The sequence below is a fragment of the Harpia harpyja genome, chromosome W (assembly GCF_026419915.1).
Source record: "Harpia harpyja isolate bHarHar1 chromosome W, bHarHar1 primary haplotype, whole genome shotgun sequence".
NCBI lineage: Eukaryota > Metazoa > Chordata > Aves > Accipitriformes > Accipitridae > Harpia > Harpia harpyja.
Window position 1 is genome coordinate 6,400,933 of NC_068968.1, and position 22,378 is coordinate 6,423,310.

Below are 22,378 nucleotides of genomic sequence, written 5' to 3' on the forward strand. Positions count from 1 at the left end.
CCTTGTAAAAAGTCCCTCTCCAGCTTTCTTGTAGGCCCCCTTTAGGTACTGGAAGGCTGCTATAAGGTCTCCCCAGAGCTTTCTCTTCTCCAGGCTGAACAACCCCAACTCTCAGCCTGTCTTCATAGGAGAGGTGCTCAAGCCCTCTGAGCATCTTCATGGCCCTCCTCTGGACTCGCTCCAACAGGTCCAGGTCTTTCTTATGTTGGGCACCCCAGAGCTGAACACGGTATTCCAGGTGGGGTCTCACAAGAGCGGAGTAGAGGGGGAGAATTACCTCCCTCAACCTGCTGGTCACACTTCTTTTGATGCAGCCCAGGATACGGTTGGCTTTCTGGGCTGCAAGTGCACATTGCTGGGTCATGTTGAGCTTCTCATCAACCAACACCTCCAAGTCCTTCTCCACAGGGCTGCTCTCAGTCCACTCATCGCCCAGCCTGTATTTGTGCTTGGCATTGCCCCGACCCAGGTGCAGGACCTTGCACTTGGCCTTGTTGAACTTCATGAGGTTCACACAGGCCCACCTCTCAAGCCTGTTAAGGTCCCTCTGGATCACATCTCTTCCCTCCGGCATGTCAACCACACCACACAGCTTGGTGTTATTGGCAAACTTGCTGAGGGTGCACTCAATCTCATTACCTATGATAAGCTAAAGCTTATTAACCAGTGATGTTCTTGAGTCAATGACCACCAAAACTTGGTACTATTGCAGCCAAACCCTGGACTGGGTCTCTAGATAACATTGATATTTCAGGCTAGCCTTCTGTTGTCAGTTCCAAAGCTTTCATTGTGTTAAAGTGTAAAAATCACCCCTGTGGTACAAATACTTACAGATCCCAACTTGTTTGTATTGTAAATGGGGCTTCTTACTTGTGTTCTTAACAGTGCTAATGAGATGGGAGAATAACTTCTTGGGTCAATTTTTAAAGTAGACTGGGTATGAACAGCAGCACTGATAGGAATAAAACAAACAAAAAACAGTTGGAAGAGAACCTTTCTTCTTCTAGTTATTATATGTTCTCTTTCCATCCACAGCAAAAGGATTTCAGGTGTATACTTCCAATTAAATCAACAGGGAAAGATGAAGCCACCAAAGAAGGGTTGCTTGTAGAAGTCTCAGTACTTTCCTGATACTTTGTGATGAGTAAACTGTATAGGCTGTTTATGCTGGTTGAAGCTTACTTGTTTAATTATTGGAACTGCATGTTTATTTTTAGCATCAGTGGAAGTGTTTTTAATTGTAATTGCTTCTACATTGTCATACTTAGAATAGCTGAACTTTGAATTGAGAGCAAATTTCTATACAATGTGAGTAACGTCATAACTTTAGCTGTTGTCAGAAGAATAAAAACATCTTTCTGGATTTTGTTCTAGAGAATTCATTTTTTTTCTTTTATCTTAAAAGAAAATGTCTGCATCTAACATTGCAGCAAGAGTGGAAACTTGTCTTTCATCTATGTGGCATGTTGAAGTTCCTTTGATATGGCTAGAAGCCTGTATTAATTGTATCTGTGAAAAAAAATAGCAGTAGTAACTTAAGTCAAGCTAAGATTAACAGACAGATACTTGAGCAATGGCTTCTTGCCAGATCTAAGAGATTTGGAATATCCCATTTTGCCTGATTGCATTTTAGATGCTCCCAAAAGAGAGTTGTCTGGCTTCTACTCCATACAGATTGATTCACTGGTTGATGTTAGCCAACCAGCATGTTCACAGTTGCAGAAGCTCAGAGGAGAAAATACTGTAAATGAAGAAGTAACAGCCAACACTTGAGCATCCCAAGAATCCTGGGAAGCAAAGTGTACTCAAACGCTGATGCTGCAACTAACTGATGGGATAGATCAAATTCAGGGCATAGAATATCAACCAGTCCCTGTTCTCCATAGTAATCTTCCTCCTGGAAGAAAAAACACTGTACAGGGGAATATTGCATGTTGTCTTGGAGGAGTCCTTCTTCTTAAACCAGAAAATGTGAAATTCTTGGTGAATTGGATGAAGTGGAGGTTCTTATAGTGCAGTATACTCAGGAAAAAGTCCTTGCTAGATTAATTGGGGAAGCTGAGAACCTTAATCCTGTTGGACAAACTGATCATGAACAAATTGTTCTAAGGCCTGTAGATGAATTAGGACAAACTCTAGGCCCTTCAAATGAAGATCTTTTAGCTAGTCTTGATGAAAATCATGAATTTGCTTTAAATAATGTAACACCTTCAGAAAGCGGGTACTGCAGTAGAAGTGACAATTTTAGCACAGCCTCAGGTTTGCTCACTGCACATGATGAAAATGTTTTGTAACAAGAATTTGGAAATCCTTTGCCTCATTCAGATGAACAAATTTCATCTCCTGTGGAGTGTTGATGGCTTTTTAAATTACTTTGCTTTGGAAGATTACTTTCTTCTGGAAGAAGAGATCCAAAGAGAGCTGGAACAAGTGCTGTCAGTGGTCATGAAGAGAAACATAGATTTAATTACTGAGAGGCTTCTACATATGTCTAGAAGTTCATGTGATTCATCTTTAAATGGCACTTATGAAAAAGATTATATAGATGAGAGAAGCCTGTAAAAGCTACCAGCAAGCAAAAGACTTTTCAGAACAGTATCTGCTGGAGATAAAAATAGTACAAGTAACTTTTCTCAGCATAATGCTGTACATCAGACTTACAGTTCTGCAGATTTCTCTTTGGAAAATACTACCAAAGAAAGGTGGAATGATATAGGCCTAGTTGAGAGCAGACATAAATTCCAGCGCACTTCTGACAGCAAGCTGCTAACAATGAACCAATGTGTTTTTCAAAAACTGATCCAAAAGCAGATCAGACAGAGAATGATATGCAGTCCTTTCCTTGTAGAGCAGTAGAGGCACATGATCTTGATTTAGTTTTTCCACCTTTCACCTATATTTCTGTTCTCCTTGCAAAAAAGCCAATTCTGAAAGTTAGATGTTTTATTGTAACTCTTAATGGAAATCTCACAAGCAGCAATGGGTCCAGGGGTATAAAGACAAAAATTTCTGATGGTTCAGCTTATCTTGAAGTAGATTTTGCTGATGATATTCTAACAAGTTTGATTGGATTTTCAGTGCCTGAAATATGTTGAAAAAGATCCCATTTCACATCCATTTAGAGAAATGTCAAAGATGACTGATAGATCTCTGTTTGATGACTATAGAGTTTAATCTTTTTTTCAGTCTAAAGCCACTGTATTAATTCTACAGGATGCAGATGCAAGGCATCTAGAAAAATTGAAGAATTGTTTGAATAAATAATCTGCACAAACTTGTAGATTATATATTAGGAAATGTTTAAGTCAAGATTTCCCCTGAAGGGCTGTTGAAAATTAAATTTTAAAGTTAAGTGGTATGCCTTTTCTCTCTCAGGAACAATAGTGGAAAAGTGAGAGGAGGAGATGTCTTAGCAGGTAGGAATTCACCAGGTTGTTTCTTATGGTGATAATATTGAAATAAACTTTTGAACTTTTTTGGCTTGATTTAAAATATTCATGTATCACTTTCCTTCTGCAAAATCCTCCATCTTCTTGACTGGTGATCTGGGGTAGCAGACCGTCAGGAAATGGATAATAAAGAACAAATCAGCTCATTCTTACACTTTTTTCAAGGATGATTATTTACCTGATTTTTAAAAGGTAGCTATAGGACACTACCAGCCTTGTCTTGGAGTAAAGCGGTTGAGTACATTTAAACAAAGAATCATTGTTTAGCTGCAGTCACTTCCAATAATGCCAACTTGAAAACTCAAATATGTATTCAGTGTGCAAGAACCTAAAGTGTAGAGAAATGAAAGATTATCTTCTAAATATTCAGGTGAGGAAAAAAGTGTATACATAAATGGGATTAAAAGCTATGTACTTACTTAAAAAAACAAAATGAACCCCTCCAAATGTTTCTAACATCACTTACTAACAGAAAAGAATGATTGTAACATACAGGGAATCTATTTTTTGGCATGTTAATCATTACAAATTGTTTTGAACCCACAGCCAACCTTATTCATTAGCTCTTAATGTTTACTAGTCTAACCTTTTCACAATGTAGTCAAATACTTGTGTTCCAAATGTTGTACATGTATACTTACGTTGGTCTTAATTTTGATTTTTTTTTAATTTCTGCTTTAAGAATGTATTTTAAAAGAAACAAGCCTAACAAAGTATAAATGAAAACTTTTTGGTGGAAGTTCTTTAGTCACTTTCAAAGGATAATCTACAACTTACTGTGTGTATAGACTATCATAAATGGTTTGCTTGCTTTTTGTTCTTTCTTTCCTTGATTTCTTTTTTTTTTTTTTTTTTTTTTCCAAAGAATGTAAAATTGGTAGTTAGAAGAGGAGGTTTTCTTTGATTGGACTGTCAGTATCTTCTTTGGTAGCCTTTTCTTCCTCCAAATAATAGCTGTTAGACCATGGGAAACTGCTCTAAGAGACTGTCATTATTGCCTCCCCCCCCAATAATTTGAGACTCCAAGAGACCTAAAGAAAACTAGAGATAATTTGTTAAGTAAGGTAAAAATGGAGGGAGGTAGAAGAGGGGAAAGCTTTGTAAAGCATGAGCCTTTTTAGGCTTTATTTCATATGGGTAATAAATGTATGAATTCCTGGGTCCCTTCCCTTCCTCTCCTCCCTTTTCTCTTTCAAAAGAAAACCTGAACAAACCATGACCCTGCAAGCCATCTTTGGGTTCTTATTTTCTGAGAGGCTGTATTGGGTATGGCTGGGATGGAGTTAACGTTCCTCATAGTGCTGTGCTTTGTATTTGTAGCTACAACGGTATTGCTAACACACCAATGTTTTGGCTACTGCTGAGCAGTACTCCCACAGCATCAAGGCTGTCTCTCCAACACCCCTGCCACCAAAGGCCTGTAAGCTGCAGGTGGGCAAGAGACTGGAAGGGGACAGAGCCAGGACAGCTGACCCAAACTGACCAAAGGGATATTCTATACCATACGATGTTGTGATCAGCAATAAAAGCTAAAGGGGGGGGGGCATTCGTTATTAAGGCATTTGTCTTCTGAAGCAACTGTTACATGTACTGAGGCCCTACTTCCCAGGAAGTGGCTGGACATCGCCTGCTCATGGGAAGTAGATAATAAATTTTTTTGTTTCCTTTACTTCTGCATGCACCCTTTGCTTTTCTTTATTAAACTGCATTTATCTCGACCCATGAGTTTTTTGTCTTACTTTCTCCCCCTGTTCAGCAGAGGAAGGGGAGTGATAGAGTGGCTTGGTGGGCACCTAGCTGCCAGCCAATGACAACCCACCACAGAGGCCGTTGGAGACTGCGTATGATTTAGAACTTGTCGTGGTTTAAGCCCAGCCGGTAACAAAGACCACGCAGCCGCTCGCTCGCTGCTCACTCCCCCCGACCACGGTGGGATGAGGAGAAAATATAAAGGCAGGCTCGTGGGTCGAGATAAGGACTGGGAGGGATCACTCCCCACTTATGGTCACGGGCAAAAGACAAGCTCAATTTGCAGAAGAAACAAAATCAGTTTAATTTACTACAAAACAAAACAAGGATATTAGGAAGTAAAACCAAACCTTAGAACACGTTCCCCCCCACTCTTCCCGGCTCAACTCCACTCCCGGTTCTCTCTACCTCCTCCCCCTGGCGGCGCAGGGGAACAGGGGATGGGGGTTGGGGTCAGCTCGTCACACCTTGTCTCTGCCGCTCCTTCCTCCTCAGGGGGAAGACTCCTCACTCGTCCCCTGCTCCACCGTGGGGTCCCTCCCACAGGAGACAGTCCTTCACAGACTTCTCCAACGTGAGTCCTTTCCGCGGGCTGCAGTTCCTCCCGATCTTCCCTGGCGTGGGTCCTTTCTGCGGGCTGATCTTCAGTCACAAACTGCTCCAGCACGGGCTTTCCCATGGAGTCACAGCCATCTTCGGGGGCCTCCACTCCACCGTTCACCTCCATGGGCTGCAGGGGGACAGCCTGCCGCCTCACCACGGGCTGCAGGGGCATCCACCTCCTCTGGCGCCCCGCCTTCTTCACTGACCTCGGTGTCTGCATAGGCGTTCCTCTTACATTCCAATCCCCCTACTCACGGCTGGTTCCCCTTCTGAAATCTGTTCTCCCAGAGGCGCTACCACCGTCACTGATTGGGTCGGCCTGGGCCAGAGGCGGGTCCGACTTGGAGCCGGGGGAGCTTCTAGCAGCTTCTCACAGGAGCCACCCCTGCGGCCCCTCCCCTGCTACCAAAAAAAACCGCGCCACACAAACCCATAACATATTGTCAATAACGTTCAGGCACTGCTTAGTTTGCTGGGCCAGCAGTACTTTCAGGAAATGTTTGGTTTCTTTATAGAACTTTGTGAATTTTATTTTGGTGAGAACTGGAATGTACATTTTAATGCTGTCCATGTTTTTCAAGCACAAGGTGTTCCACAGAACTGAATTATTGAAAAGATTTCTAATATGCAATGGAGAAATCCTGATCTTGTTAGTAGGTGCTTCCTGTGTGCTACTGTGGGACCAGGATTTGGACTGAATGAGTTGCTGAACTCACTGTCTTAATTTTGTTGCAGAAGAAAAAGATTAACTCAGAACCTCAGTTGAACAAAAGCTTTTTTTCTTCCTAGGTGAAATGGAAATTCACCAGGTCAAGTAGATGGACTTGGGAGACCAATTCCAACACCTAAAGGTAAAATTAATCATATTTCCAATACTTTTTTTCCCAAATGTAAGCACACTTAGAAAGCACCAGCAAAATACGACTATTATATGTTAACTTGACTTATCTGTGAATAAATGTCTGTAAGAAAGGTAGCCTTGTGCGACTTCATACTTCTGACTCAACAGGGATATTAGCTAGGTACAAATTCAATTTGTAAACTTGTTCTTCAGGCTCGCACTGAGGCATTAGATGATTGACCCAAACACAGAGGGCTATTATTACCTGCCAAGCATATTGTCTCTCAGGTTGGTGACATGAAAAGGATTTGAATATGTACAGTGCCACACTTGGCATTTATGTATAAATCTAAAGAATTGGTATCTCTGAATTTCTTTGTTTTAGAACAAAAAAAAATTTCTTTTGTTTTCAGAAAAAAAAAGATGACCTTGTTCTTATATGACTGCTATAGAATCAGTGGCTAGTTTCCAGCATGCCTGATCTTGAAATGGCCTCATTTTGCTCCTCTTTTATTTTTGTGGCTACAGATTTCTCCAAGTAAGCAAAAATCCTTTGATTGAAACTTTGTTTCTTTGGTTTGAATGTTAACCCATGTGTTTCTGTATCATACAACATTTGCATGAAGTTTTTGCTTCAGAAATCATTGCATAGTTCTACTTCAGACTTTGTGCATATCATAAGACCCTTATAAGGAGTCCTTCAGCTTCTTCTATCACATCAACCTTCTTTCCTTCCTTGAGGAATGTTTAGTTATTCTGATTTGACTGTGACCTCTATTTTTTTCTCTCTTCTGCTTGGTGGCAAAATTGACACAAAATACGCTTGAAAATAATAGTAGATAGGCCTTAATAGAGACAAAAGTTAGATCCACTTTAGAAGAACTAAGTGTATAGATCTCCTCCAAATCCTCCAGAAGTCTTGAAAGTCTTGAGTCTGTGTCCAAAGAAGTAACAAGGTTAAGCAAGATATTATTAATAAAATGTGCGTTTTAAAAAAGTTGCAAGTCTCTTCCTTCAAGTGAAGCTAGACTTCTGACTATGAGATAGGACCATTCATGACTAGGCTAGGGCTTTAAGGATAATCTAACTTTCCTTATTTAGAATAGAATAGTTCAATTGGAAGGGACCTACAACGATCATCTAGTCCAACCGCCTGACCATTTAAGAGCTAACCAGAAGTTAAAGCATGTTATTAAGGGCATAGTCCAAGTGCCTCTTAAACACTGACAGGCATGGGGCATCGACCGCCTCTCTAGGAAGCCTGTTCCAGGTGTTTGACCACCCTCTCGGTAAAGACATGCTTCCTAATGTGAGAAATGCACTCACGCTGAATTTCATGAATTTTACAAGTTTATTATAGAACAGAGGCAAACAGCGCTGGGCGCATGGTCAAAACCAGAGGCGTGCCGGTTATACCCGAACTCACCTTTTTATACACTGTGTTCGTGGCGTTTCCAAGGGGTTATTTTAATATTTCAGGTATCTATTAACATAACTCCACCCCAGACCACCCCCACTTGCGCGCGTCTCTTGTGGTTCAGAGGGGCCTTCGGGGATCTGCAAGGGATGAAGTCAGTAGTCTTCCTCTGGCTGCACTTTTCACCCTGTCGTTTTCCTCCAGTCGCGCTTTTCAATATTTTCACATTAAACTTCTGTTTTTCCTTTGTTCTTCTCGTATCTTTCATGTCAAATAATCTTTGACCCCCAAAATGCTGTTCTCATGCTAACAAATCACTCCTTATCTTCTTACTTGTGTTCTCAATTTTACTCGTCCTTGAGTCCATGTCTGTTTTTCTGTGTTTTCACAAATCTATCTACACATCCTTTAATTACTTGAGTTACAGGATGTCTTATCTCATCAGAAGAAACTATATATTCTGCTTGTGCCCATTTGTTGCCTACAAACTATAAAATACAATTGATGTCTGGAATATATCAACTACATATTTCCCGCGTTAAGGCCTAATTTAGTGGCAGTGAGGCAAACATCCTTTCGGGACGTAGCTTATGCAGTAGTTAGGCAAATTTCAGTGTTCTCGTTTTGCAAAAGCCAATATACATTTCACAATTCCCTCTCTGTTTCCCTCATCGTTTGGCTTGAGCTATACTCTCTCTTAATCCTTTTTATTCTTCCATTCCTTTCGAAAATCAACTTCGCCTCCTCCATTGGGTCTTCTCCTTTATACGCCCTTTTTAGGACCATTATTCTTTCAGCATTATTTTGACTTGCCCTTTTAGGATCTATGGGTATGCTAACAATTTGCATTCCTTGCACTATACTAGTAATTAGTCGTATTAAGCAAGGTATAAGACATGGTAGGAAGAAAAGACCTGCTACAGCACACAGAAGGAAGAGCCCCACCTTCTTCCACCACGCAACACCCAGTAATCCATCCCACCAGCTACTATCAAGCATAGATTTCCATTTTTGTACTTGCACATGAGCTATTTTCCTGATGTCTTTAGCTAGGTCCATTACCGCTTCCCCATTATCGTCTATTTGCAGGCAACAATCTGATGAATTGAATTTTCCACACACTCCCCCTTCTTCGGCCAATAAATAATCTAGGGCTAGCCGATTTTGATATACTGCGGCTCTAGTTTGTGACTGTTGTTTAGTTATCAATTCCAGTGCCGTAGTCGTTTTATTGGTAATCACCTCTACCACCGCCTGCAACCTAATTATATGATTTAACATATAGATTGGGGTCCTATAACCCCAACTACCATCCTGAGCCCATGTGGCTGGTCCGTAAGTTTCTATGATTCTCTCTGGTGGCCAGTCATCCTCTCCCCACCTTTGTGTTCCTCCAATGAAATCTCTTTTGGTCCTTCGTAAATTATCATATATCGGAACCCCTAATTCTCCCCCTCATTGTAATGGGAGTAGAAAGAACCCTGGCTGTAAAATTCCCAACATACAACTCCCTTTCCAATCCTTCGATAACTCCGTATATGCCCGTTTACCACAAATCCAGAACAATCCATCTGGGGCTTTCCATTCCATATCGGTATTGTTGATGTTATCCCAATACCTTTTGATTTCGTCTATCCCCTCAAAGGGATTACCTTTCCCCTGGGTTTTATTGCACCAGAAAAGTTCTGTCATATTATCAAATGTACAATTGGAGTTGTTTGGTCCGGACCAATAGCCGTCTGGAGCCTCGGGCCACCACCATTCACTAGATCCATTGGTTGCCTTCATTCTTTTACAAGGTGATGTGCCTACTCGAGTCCTAAATTTTCCTTTCCCCATTCTCCAAATACACTCATCTCCAGTCACGGTGGAACTTAATATCCACCCTTCAGGTCTGTGATCCCAGGAAACCTTTGTACGGTTCCATCTCAGGATGTCTTGAACCCTTAGACTACTCCCTTTCCATGGCCATTCTTCTGTCATTAGGGCTCCGCCACATATCCAGCAGTTAGTTACATTTAATTCCTTACTTATTCTTTCTACAAGGTCTATAAACAAATTCTGTCCTAACCTAGGGAGCTGTAAATCATCTTCCAACAAGTTCCTTATATTTTTATACAAATCGCTGTAGCTTTGGGGTTTAATCTGAGGTTGAGTGATTGACTTTACACATTTTTTTACTATTTCTTCTTTTTTCATATCTTGTACACCCCCTCCGTCAGAGATGTCCCAGTGACCTGCTTTGGTGAAACAAATCCACTGCTCCCCTCTCGGGCAGCTCACCCCATTTTTAATTCCCCCTTTTCCTAAGTTTTCCGATACCCAAAGTTCAAGATTCCCAATTTTGCAAGTTTCCAATTTTGGAATCTCATAGCAAACCTTATTAATATGTGTATGGTACGCAAGATTGGTTAATGTTTTTCCCCCCAATTTGATTGATTGAGTGCATTTGTGGCAAGAGTTCACAGCATTACCCTTAACGGTTAGGAGTAGTAGTAGTAGCAGGGGTCCAGTATAACATATACTTCCACTTCCTATGCCCGACGGGAGTGCAGCCCGTGGCCGGATCACTGTGGCAAGTATAGAGGTTAATCTGGTCTTGCCCCCTACATTAGGTGCCCTTGGTTTGACAATTTCCATGCAAATCTCTTTGCACAACATGCCAAGGTTTTATACCATTCGCTATCAAAGACTTCCCAATTTTCTGGAATCAATAATTTCCACCCACAAAACAGTCGCACAATTTGCGCACTGTCCAATCGAGTAGGGCCTAAATATTTGTCATCGCTGTGACATCTCCTACAGTGGGGTTGTCTATTATATGACATGCAAGACCATTTTTGATTACCCCTTAAACATTCAAACATTCACATAAAACCCATCCCACATGCCCGGATCCAGGGTGCTTAATATAGGGAATTCTGTAGCTTAAGGAAGGTAACAAAAGGTCGCTTGCTTTATCCAAATCACATGCTAATGCTAGGGTCCTGTTCCCAGGTGTTACTCGATACACCCCCGAACCACCAGTTTGTGGGGGGATTGCTTTTCTTCTCTCCCGGGGGCAGACCTTGGTTTCTCTGGGTTTTGAGGTGCCCCCCCCCCCCTTGGGATCTGGGGAAAGGACTCCTCTTGGGCTGGGGACAAGGTTGTCAGAAGGAGGTCTATTCATAAAGGTTGTTTACTCAGCTTCAGCTTCAGATCTCCTGGGGTTGATGTTAAGGTCCATTCAATCGGAGGCTCCACTGGTCCTTTTATCCTGGTGGCATGCGTCCATCCACGTTCAGCAGTACGAACGGCTGTCTCTGTAGTCAGCAGGACCTGAAACGGACCCTCCCATTGAGGGGTCAGAGTCTGTTCTTTCCATGTCTTTATCAGCACCCAGTCCCCAGGCTTACAAGTATGGATCTGAAAATCCAAGGGCACTGTTTGGGATAACATTCCTTGAGCTTTTAAATGTTGTAAGGCTTTTCCAATCATCTGTACATATTTTCTAACTTGTTGCTCCCCTCCCTCGTAACTGATTGTTTCCCCCCGTTCCCGTCATGTAAGGTAGTCCAAACATCATTTCATAAGGAGAGACTCCTATATCAGACCTTGGCTGGGTTCTAATCCTTAATAGTGCTAGTGGTAAGCACTTGACCCATGACATTTGGGTTTCAATCATTAGTTTGGTTAGAGTTCTTTTGAGGGTTTGGTTCATTCTTTCTACTCGTCCCGAACTTTGCGGGTGCCATGGGGTATGTAACTCCCACCGTATCCCTAGACTTGCCATGAGCTGTTGGACAATTCGGGAAGTGAAGTGGGTTCCCCGATCTGAATCAATTCGATTTATTAATCCATATCGGGGTATTATTTCTTCCAATAACATTTTCGATACCACACTGGCGGTTGCTTGGGCAGTAGGCATAGCTTCTACCCAATGGGTCAAGTGGTCCACTAATACTAAAAGGTACCTCCATTGATGTACTGGAGGTAGCTCCGTAAAATCTATTTGTATCGCCTGGAACGGTCGCAGTGATAAACTGCGTCCTCCCCCTGGAACCTGTCTCATTATTTTCTTATTTACTTTTTGACAGGTAATACATCTATTTGTCACCTGCCTTGCTATTTCAAAAATTCCTACACACCCATATTTTCTCAAGAATTGATCACACAAGGCTTGGGTTCCCCAGTGAGTATTCTGATGTATCTTCTCAAGGATACATCTAGCTAAGGGTTTTGACAACATCTGCCTTCCATCTTTCAATTTCCATATCCCTTTTTCATCTTTTTCTCCCCCAATCTTTAGTAGGTCTTGTTCTTCCTTTTCAGTAAACTGAGGTACCCCATCCTCATATGGAGGGGTAAGGATAAGTAATACCTTTTCGTCTCCCGCCTCTGCAGCTTCTTTGGCTTCACTGTCTGCTAGATTGTTTCCCCTTATTACAAATGACACTCCTTTTTGATGTCCTCTCACGTGTACTACCGCTATTTCCTCAGGACACTTTAAGGCCTCCAATACCTCTTTAATTAATTCTTCATGTACCAAATTCTTCCCTTTTGAGTTTAATAACCCTTGTTCTTCCCATATTTTCCTGAACGTATGTACTACACCAAATGCATACTTGGAATCTGTAAATATGGTTCCCTTTTTCCCTTCTAAAAGTCGTAAGGCTCGATTCAATGCATATAATTCACAGGATTGGGCTGACCAATGTGAGGGTATTTTCCCTTTCTCTATTGTCTGCATTTTTGAGCCATCGACCACTGCATATCCAGATATGCGTTTGCCCTGTATGCATCTAGAGGATCCGTCTATAAAATACTTTTCTCCTTCCTCTAATTCTTATTCCATCAGATCCTCCCGTACTTTGGTCTGATAATGTATGACTTCTAAACAGTCATGTGCAAGAGGCTCCATAGGGTCCCCATACAAGAATTGGGCTGGATTTAAACTAGTACTGGTAGTAATAACTAGTTCAGGACTATTAATTAATATAGCTTCATACTTCAAAATTCGGGAGTCAGTCAGCCATTTCTCTGCCTTCTGGTTCAATATATTCCTAACAACATGAGGAGTATAAACTATCAGTTTACCCCTGAAGGTTAGCTTTCGACTCTCTTCAACCAACATTGCTGTGGCTGCTATGGCTTGAATACATATTGGCCATCCTTTGCTTACTGGATCTAGTAATTTGGATAAGTAGGCCACGGGTTTTTTAGAACCCCTCCACTCTTGGGTTAGGACTCCATAAGCCACCCCCTTTTCCACATTCACAAATAGTTGAAAGGGTTGCGTCAATGATGGTACATTTAAGACAGGGGCCTTACTTAGTTTTTCTTTAATCTGTTCCAGTCTTTGGTCATCTTTTTCAGTCCATATTACCTGGTCCCCTGCTGTTAATTTTTCATACAAAAATTTTACCATTTTGCTATACCCATCAATCCATAACCTACAATATCCCAATAAGCCTAACAACTTTCTCACTTCTCTTTTTGAAGTCGGGGGAGGGATAGAGAGAATGCCTTTTATTCTGTCAGGATCCAATTTTCTGGTCCCTTGACTTAGCCAATGTCCCAGGTATTTAACCTCTTGCTTTACAAATTGCAGTTTCTTTTTTGAAACCCTTAACCCTTGTTCACCCAAAAAATTCAGGAGGGCAACAGTAGTTGTCCTTACTTCCTCTTGGGTTTCTCCAGAAATTAACAAATCATCCACATATTGGATAATTGACGTTCCTTCATTATTAGAAAAAAATTGCAATAATTTCTCTAAGGCTTGCCCAAACAGGTTGGGGGACTCCGTAAACCCCTGTGGTAGTTTTGTCCACCTCAGTTGCTGTTTACGGCGGGTCTCAGGGTCTTCCCATTCAAAGGCAAATATATCTCTGCTTTCCTCGGCTAACGGGCAAGCCCAAAAGGCGTCCTTTAAATCAATTACACTATACCATTGGTGAGTTGGTGGGATATGGCTAAGGAGGGTGTAGGGATTGGATACCACAGGGAATCGGGTCAGGGTCCTTTTATTGACTTCTCTTAGGTCCTGGACCAGTCGGTAACTTCCGTCCCCTTTCCTTACCGGTAAGATAGGAGTATTATGAGGAGACATGCATGGTTCTAAAGTCCCACTCCGAATTAGTCCATCTATGACTGGTTTTAATCCTTCTCTCCCTTCCTTGGAAATAGGGTATTGATGAACCCTAATGGGGTATTCTGGGTGTTCTATGTTAACTGTTATGGGGTCAATATTTAATCCCCCTCTGTTGTCTTCGGTGGCCCAGACTTTGGGTTTAATTTGTGCCTCATCTTCTGGGGTTAACTGCAATATTCTTACTTTCATTCGTCCTTCCTCCGGCACTACCCCTATCCCCAGTTGAAGTTGTAAGTCTCGTCCTAGCAAATTACATCCAGCCCCCGGAACTATTAATAAATCCCCTACCCCTATACGGGTCTTACTTTCCACCGTTACATTTTTAATTACTGGTGCCTTAAATCCCTCCCCTTTTGCCCCCAATACTTTTATAGTTTCGCTACTTTCTTTGCACCCTTTTGGGATTCGGGTAACACAGGTGCGCTCTGCCCCTGTGTCCACTAGAAATTCTAACATTTCCTCCTGGGGTCCTACCTTTAATTTTATCAAGGGCTCAAACCGATGTTCATTCCCCAGGAAGAAGAGCCCCTGACACCCCTAGTCCTGTTGTTCCTCCGCAAAGGTCCTCAGATCTCTTGCCCTTTTAGGACATTCTCGTTTAAAATGTCCTGATTTTCCGCAATAAAAGCACTCAAGCTCCCTATTTGGCCCCTTCTGTCCGCTTGCTCGTCGGGGTTGTGAGCCGGGTGGCCCAACTCGGCCTGGTCTCAGGGCACTCGGTCCCTGGTTCTTGTTTTTCTTAGCACCCTCAGGACATCCCACAGAATTAGACTCTTGCATAGTCGCTACCATAATCTTAGCCTTTGCCTTTGCCTTTTCAGCATCCCTCCGTACGTATACCTTTTGTGCCTCTTGCAGCAACTCCTGCAGCCCTCGATCCTGCCAATCCTCTAACTTTTCTAGCTTCTTTCTGATATCTGGCCAGGCATGTGTCACAAAATTTACCCTTAGCAGGGTTTGTCCTGCAGGGCTCATCGGATCTATGCCTGAGTACTGTTGCATATTCCTCCAGAGCCTTTCCAGCCAATCAGTGGGCATTTCATCTTTTCCCTGCTGACTATCAAAAGCTTTATTTACATTCTGTCCCTTAGGCGCCACTTCTTTAATACCCTTAATTATTAGGTTTCGATAATCATTCAGGTGCTGTCTTCCAACCCCCTCGTTATGGTTCCAATTAGGGGCGGCTATCAGCATCTTTTGTTCCCCTGAGGGTCCCTGCTGGTTTTCCCTTTCCCATATTTTTATCCCTGCTACTCGGATCATCTGTCTTTCTTCTAAAGAAAATAAAATTCCCATAATAGACTGCATTTCCTCCCAGGTGTATATATTTGGACCTAAAAATTGGTCAAATTGTTCCGCCAAACCCAGGGGGTCATCTAAGAGACCTTTCATTTCTTTCTTAAAATTTCACACTTCCATGGAGGTTAGTGGGGCATTGACGAATCCAATACCCCCTTGCGCCCCCCCCAAAGGAACTTCCTGTAATGGAAATAGGGTCACATCCTTTTTAGGGGGTCCCTCTTCTGAATCACTAACCTCACCTATTACCATTATGTTGGCAGTTCGTCTCCTGGCTTGCGTAGGTGTAGTGTGGGGGACCCTTCTTCCCCTCCCACCCCGGGATCTTCCCTTGTCACTTGCCCCCATATTCTCTGGGGAGGCATCATCTGCCTCTTCTCCCTCCTGTGAAGATGCCCCTGGGACTGGATTATATGGAGGAGGTAAATGGTCTAATGGGTCCCATCGTTTAGAGTGGTCTGCCTCCTGTTGTTCTTTAAGTTTTAGTATATTAACCCCAGTTGGCCATATTTCCCCTTTCCAGCATGAGGCATATTCACTTTCTTCTGGATCGAGGGGCTCCTTACTGTTTACATAAACGTTTAAAGCCTGGCATATCCACCCCTCAAAGGACCCGTATAGGGGCCAAAACAAATTATCGGGTCTAATCTTCTCTTTAGTCCACTTGATCATACAATAACGTATCATTTTTATTTTGTCTTTCCCCTTAGTACAGGGACTATTATCCCAGTTAGATAATTTAATCCCCAGAGGACTGTCTGGGGGTATATCCGTAGGTACCTTTTTGCTCCCTTCCTTCCCGGGACCTGTCTGTTTACTTGACCCCTGTCCCATGTTCCCAAGGTCCACTCTCTCCAGTCCACTCGCTTCACCCCTTCACCGGCCAAGTCCCTCACGGGAGATTGGAAACACGGTTATAAGGGCTCCGCTCTCACTTCGTAGGTCCGGAGACCATCCGGCCCACGTCTCAGTCACACACTCACTGACCTCAATCCCGCCCGACCGAATAATACTTACAGTCCTTTTCTTACTCGGGTCTTCGTGCACAAGAATTATGGGCAACCGCGGTGATAGGGAGCTCCGTCCTTGCCTTTACCCTATAATATGGCTGAAAAATTTCACCTGTATTCTGAGGGGCTTCCGAGGGTCCTCTCCCAAGCCGCTGAAATCAATGGGGCGCCTCTAGTTCGTGGTCCTCCGGAGCCCCTGCAGACAAGGTGATCACGTCGGGGTCACCAATTTGTGAGAAATGCACTCACGCTGAATTTCATGAATTTTACAAGTTTATTATAGAACAGAGGCAAACAGCGCTGGGCGCATGGTCAAAACCAGAGGCGCGCCGGTTATACCCGAACTCACCTTTTTATACACTGTGTTCGTGGCGTTTCCAAGGGGTTATTTTAATATTTCAGGTATCTATTAACATAACTCCACCCCAGACCACCCCCACTTGCGCGCGTCTCTTGTGGTTCAGAGGGGCCTTCGGGGATCTGCAAGGGATGAAGTCAGTAGTCTTCCTCTGGCTGCACTTTTCACCCTGTCGTTTTCCTCCAGTCGCGCTTTTCAATATTTTCACATTAAACTTCTGTTTTTCCTTTGTTCTTCTCGTATCTTTCATGTCAAATAATCTTTGACCCCCAAAATGCTGTTCTCATGCTAACAAATCACTCCTTATCTTCTTACTTGTGTTCTCAATTTTACTCGTCCTTGAGTCCATGTCTGTTTTTCTGTGTTTTCACAAATCTATCTACACATCCTTTAATTACTTGAGTTACAGGATGTCTTATCTCATCAGAAGAAACTATATATTCTGCTTGTGCCCATTTGTTGCCTACAAACTATAAAATACAATTGATGTCTGGAATATATCAACTACATATTTCCCGCGTTAAGGCCTAATTTAGTGGCAGTGAGGCAAACATCCTTTCGGGACGTAGCTTATGCAGTAGTTAGGCAAATTTCAGTGTTCTCGTTTTGCAAAAGCCAATATACGTTTCACACTAATGTCAAGTCTGAACCTCCCCTGGGGTAGCTTTGACCCATTCCCACGTGTCCTGTCACTGGATACCAGGGAGATCAGCACCTCCCTCTCCACTTCCCCTCCTCAGGAAGCTGTAGAGAGCAATGAGGTCACCCCTTACTCTCCTTTTCTCCAAACTAGACAAACCCAGAGTCCTTAGCCGCTCCTCATAGGACATGAGGTCAGCTTGACCTCAGTACCGGGGAAGATTATGGAACGGTTCATCTTGAGTGTGCTCACATGGCATGTGCAGGACAACCAGGGGATCAGGCCCAGTGTCCTGGGTTCAGCTGGGATAGAGTTAATTTTTACAGGAACCTGGGAGGTGGGGGGGCATAGCCGGGGCAGCTGACCTGAACTAGCCAAGGAGCTATTCCATACCATGTGCCATCATGCTCAGTATATAAATGGGGAGCGGGCTGGGGGGAGTTCTCTCAACTTTCGGTGGGGGAAGTGGCGGAGCGTCGGGTTCCGGGTGGTGAGCAGTTGCACTGTGCATCACTCTTTTTGTATATTCTTTCATTAGTACCGTTGTTGTTATTGTAACTTCTCTTTTTTTTGTGTGTTGTCCCAGTAAACTGCCCTTATCTCAACCCTCGAGGTTCCGTTTGTTTTTTTTTCTTTTCTCTCCTCCGTCTCGGGGGCGGGAGGAGTGAGCGAGCGGCTGCGTGGTCCTTTGTTACCGGCTGGGCTGAAACCACGACAGTCCTTTTTGGCGCCCAACGTGGGGCAACGAAGGGTTGAGATAATGACAGAGCTGGCCAGAGCGTGTTGAAACAAATTTGTCATACGCATTTCTTATATTAGATAAATAGATGTTAGTCACAATGTTGGTTCATTTGTTCACATGGTGGCGTTGTGTAAGTTCTTATATGCTCTATGTATTGCCTGTAGTTACGTTTCTCACCTCTGGGAGAGTGATTGGGATTATCATTTTGCTGTACTGGGCAATGTCGACTTGTGAAATGATTACATCGCTGGTCATGAGGTTAAGCTGGTATCTGTATGAGGCAGTGATATCATTTCCATACTTCAGGCACCTTCTATCGGATTTTATTGGTAATTGCACCCAATCCATGGGTGTGGGAGAATTTGTGGGAGAACTTGTGGGAGAACGAGGGAAACTGCGTAAGGCACAACTGTTATTCTCTGTTTGCTAGAACAAGACACTACTGTTCTTTGTTATAAGTTTGTTGAAGTAAGCACAAAAGTAGAACAAGGTCGGGCGTACGTGACTGATAACAGGAGGGCAACGTGAACGAAGACAGGGTGCAAGACAGCATGCAGGTGGAGGAACTATTCGCGTGATCAGAAGACTTTATCCAATTAGACTATTGTTTAAGCGCGTGAACGGCACATGTTAACCAATCAACAAATGGCTTATGTGTGAGTAGATATTAGAAACATATATAACCGAGTGTTGCGCAGTTGATAAATGGAGAAACCGTTTGATCCACAGTATCTGTGTTGGTCCGTTTTCTCCCCAGGGCGAGTCCCTGGCGATGCGTCGTTTTCCCTAGATTGTTGCAGCGGAGAAAGTGCGGCAAGTGGTGACCCCGACGCAGACACGGACGCGGAGTGTGCGAGTGTTTTGCCTGGCCAGGCGATTGGAAGATGGCCCTCAGGGCGATCCTGCCGGTGACGATGGCATCCATCAGAATAATTATTAAGGTACTAAAGGCGGTAGGCAGGGAGGTGGACTGTGGAGTGCATACGGCTCCAGTCACGAGTCTCATCCAGTGGATGATACAACGGGGCTTCATAGTAAAGCCGGGAGAGATATTTGATGCGTTGCGGCTGCAGGCTGCGCGCGAGGAGTTGATGGAGGAGTGTTTGAGTGGGAAGAAAGCAGCTGCGGATAAGCTCGCAGCTCTTGGTTCAGTGTTGACCGTATTGAGGAAGGGGAGAGAGGCAAAGGCGGTTTGGATGGTGGCTACAGCGGTGTTGCGTGGAGAGGCGAGTAGAGAGGTGGTTGATTTGTTAGAGGTACAGGCTGACAAAGAGAGTAAAGACGCTACAGGAGTCAGAGGTGAGGAGATGTTAGGAAAACAAGTAGAGAGAGTGGAAGGAGCGGGGGATGCTCCGGACGCCTTGGTGTTTCCAGTCTCTCGCGGGCAATTAGAGGATTCTTTTTTTGGGTATCCACCTCTCCCCCCGCCAGGATTGTTTTCACATGAGTCAGAGGAGCCCTCTAAGTATGTCCCGCCAGCGAGTAGTACGACCACGGGTCCTAGTGCACCCCCGGTGTCTATGATAGAGGTACATTCGGATGAAAAAGACCGTTGCATTAGAAAGAAATTGCAAGCAGAAGCAGTTCCATTGCCGGACTCAGATGAGGAGAGTCCACCAAATGCAAAACAGAATCAGATCACTGAGGTAACGGAGGTTTTGACGAAATTTAAAAACTTAGCGGCGACTATTGAACAGACAGTACAGCATGCTCAAAGTGTTGTAGGTCGTGCGGCACAGCCTCCGGTGTTTACGGATTGGAAGTTAATAGCAAAAAATTGTGTTCTAGAGGGTGTGAATTTCAAACCTTCAGATGAAGGGGGAGTATTAGCGTGTCCGTTGTTAATCACTCAAGATGGACCTAGATGGCAACCACTAGATTACAAATTAGTGAAGGAATGGCAAACGAGCTGTAGAGATGATGGACTGCAAGGCCCAAGGACGCAAGCTCTGTTAGATGTGATTTATGCTCAGCCGTTACTGCCCTTTGATTCGAGACAGCTGGCGCGTGCAGCACTTACGGCACCTTTGATGTGCCTCTGGGAGCAGGCATTTAAAGAGGAAGCAGAAGCGGTTGTTTTGGACGCTCTTACTCCAGGACACGATTTAGTAGGGGTCTCTATGGCGCAGTTAACGGGGACCGGAGATCATGCATCCCCTCAAAATCAGGCCGGTTTGCGAGGTCGGGTGATAGCGGCTTCTTCAAAGTGTGCTAGAAATGCATTTATGAAGGTCAGTAAGTTTGAAAAGAAGAGAGTCCCATATACAAAGGTTATTCAGAGACTTAATGAACCATATCAGGATTTCTTAGAGCGTTTGCAAAAGGCGGTGGAGGTAGCAGACATACCAGACGAGGTTAAGCCAGTTCTTGCGAAAGAATTAGCTCGTACACAAGCAAATGACCAGACAAGGCAAATTTTATCACAATTGCCAGCAAAAGCTTCAGTAGCAGATATGATTAAACGAGTGTTAGAAGCAGAAGCTCAAACCGCAGCAGCACCTGTGGTTGCAGCAGTTACAGCTGTACTTTGCAATCGCACAAATAACAACCCGAGGGGAAACATTTCTTGCTTTGGTTGTGGGGGAAGCGGTCACATTAGAAGCCAGTGTCCTTCAGTGTCTAGAGCCAATCTGGGCAGGACGCCAAATTCAGACCAAAAAGGGAGTTGTTTCTGCTGTGGGAAGTTAGGGCATCTTGCAAAGCTATGTCGCATGACACGGGCCGGGGATCATCAGGGAAACTACAGGGGCGGTCCCAGCACAGGGCGGGCGGGGCTGCCAGAGAACAATCCGTCCTGTCAAGTATATCCCGTAGAATGCCGAGAATCACCGACGATTGGACAGCAAAAGGACGAGCCCCTGCCCTGGAAGATGACCACCGATGGGCTTTAAAGACTACCACAGGAGTGTGGGTAGAGCAACCAACAACGGTAACATTGAAGAGAGGAGGATCGGGAAAGAGTACGGGTGGAATTTTAGTGGGTGATGGGGCTCACAAATGGGGAGTCGATATTATTCCGGGAATGTGCACTGAAACAAATGATGCTATACAAGCCACTATAGTTCCCCTCACTGAAATACCAATGTATATTCCTGAAGATACCCCTATGGCCCATTTGGTGTTAGATATGTCAAGGCGACCTACTATTGAATGTACAATGCAACCAGTGTGTGAGCGATGGGGACAGACCATATGTCAAATTAGAGCCCTTTTAGACTCTGGGGCCAATGTTACAGTAATCCCACAAGAAGTTTGGCCAGTGTCATGGCCTCTGGAAGAGACCAGCATCTCAGTAACAGGGGTTGGAGGAAGTCGAGGTACCCAAAAAAGCCTTTTGCCAATTCAAATTCAAATAAAAGGAGAGAACCAATCGACTGTTATCAAACCTTTTATCTTAAAAGGACTTCCTTTACCCCTGTTAGGGAGAGACGCTATGCAAGGCTTGTCGCTGCGCATAGTTTCCGACTCACAGTTGCACACAGATCCGCATTTTTTATAGGGGCCACTGGCCAATGCCCACCGGCCCTAGCCATGAAGTGGAAAACTCAACAACCGGTGTGGGTTGACCAGTGGCCTCTTCCCCAAGAAAAATTGTCTCAGCTACAGCTATTAGTACAGCGTGAAGTAGAAAAGGGACATTTAGTCCCAACCACCAGTCCGTGGAATTGCCCTGTGTTTGTCATCCAAAAGAAGTCAGGTGCCTGGCGTCTTCTACATGATCTCAGAGCGGTCAATGCCATTCTTGAAGACATGGGACCTTTACAACCAGGTTTACCTTGGCCATCCATGTTACCCCAAAACTGGCCTGTTGTAGTGATTGATATAAAAGACTGTTTCTTTTCTATTCCACTCCATCCGGATGATCAACCCAAGTTCGCGATGACGATCCCGACGATCAACAATCAAGAACCAGTGCAACGTTACCATTGGACGGTGTTACCACAGGGGATGAAAAATTCCCCAACTCTGTGTCAGTGGTTTGTTTCTCGCGCGTTGCGGCGGTTTCGGGATACACATCAAAATTGGGTTCTCTATCATTATATGGATGATATTTTGCTATGCGGGGAGGGAGACATTAACACAACTTTAAAACACTTAGTTCCAACTCTTAAAGAACATGGTCTGGAAATAGCACCTGAA

General features: G+C 43.8%; 1 protein-coding gene across 1 annotated transcript; it reads left to right on the forward strand.

Annotated features, from left to right (window-relative positions):
* Positions 1-1,314: 1,314 nt before the first annotated feature.
* Positions 1,315-2,533, forward strand: LOC128136109 (recQ-mediated genome instability protein 1-like). The gene is given in 4 exon segments (XM_052775252.1): positions 1,315-1,519; positions 1,521-1,586; positions 1,588-1,989; positions 1,992-2,533. Coding segments are annotated over 4 exon segments (882 nt in total). The 5' UTR covers positions 1,315-1,408; the 3' UTR covers positions 2,295-2,533.
* Positions 2,534-22,378: the final 19,845 nt, after the last annotated feature.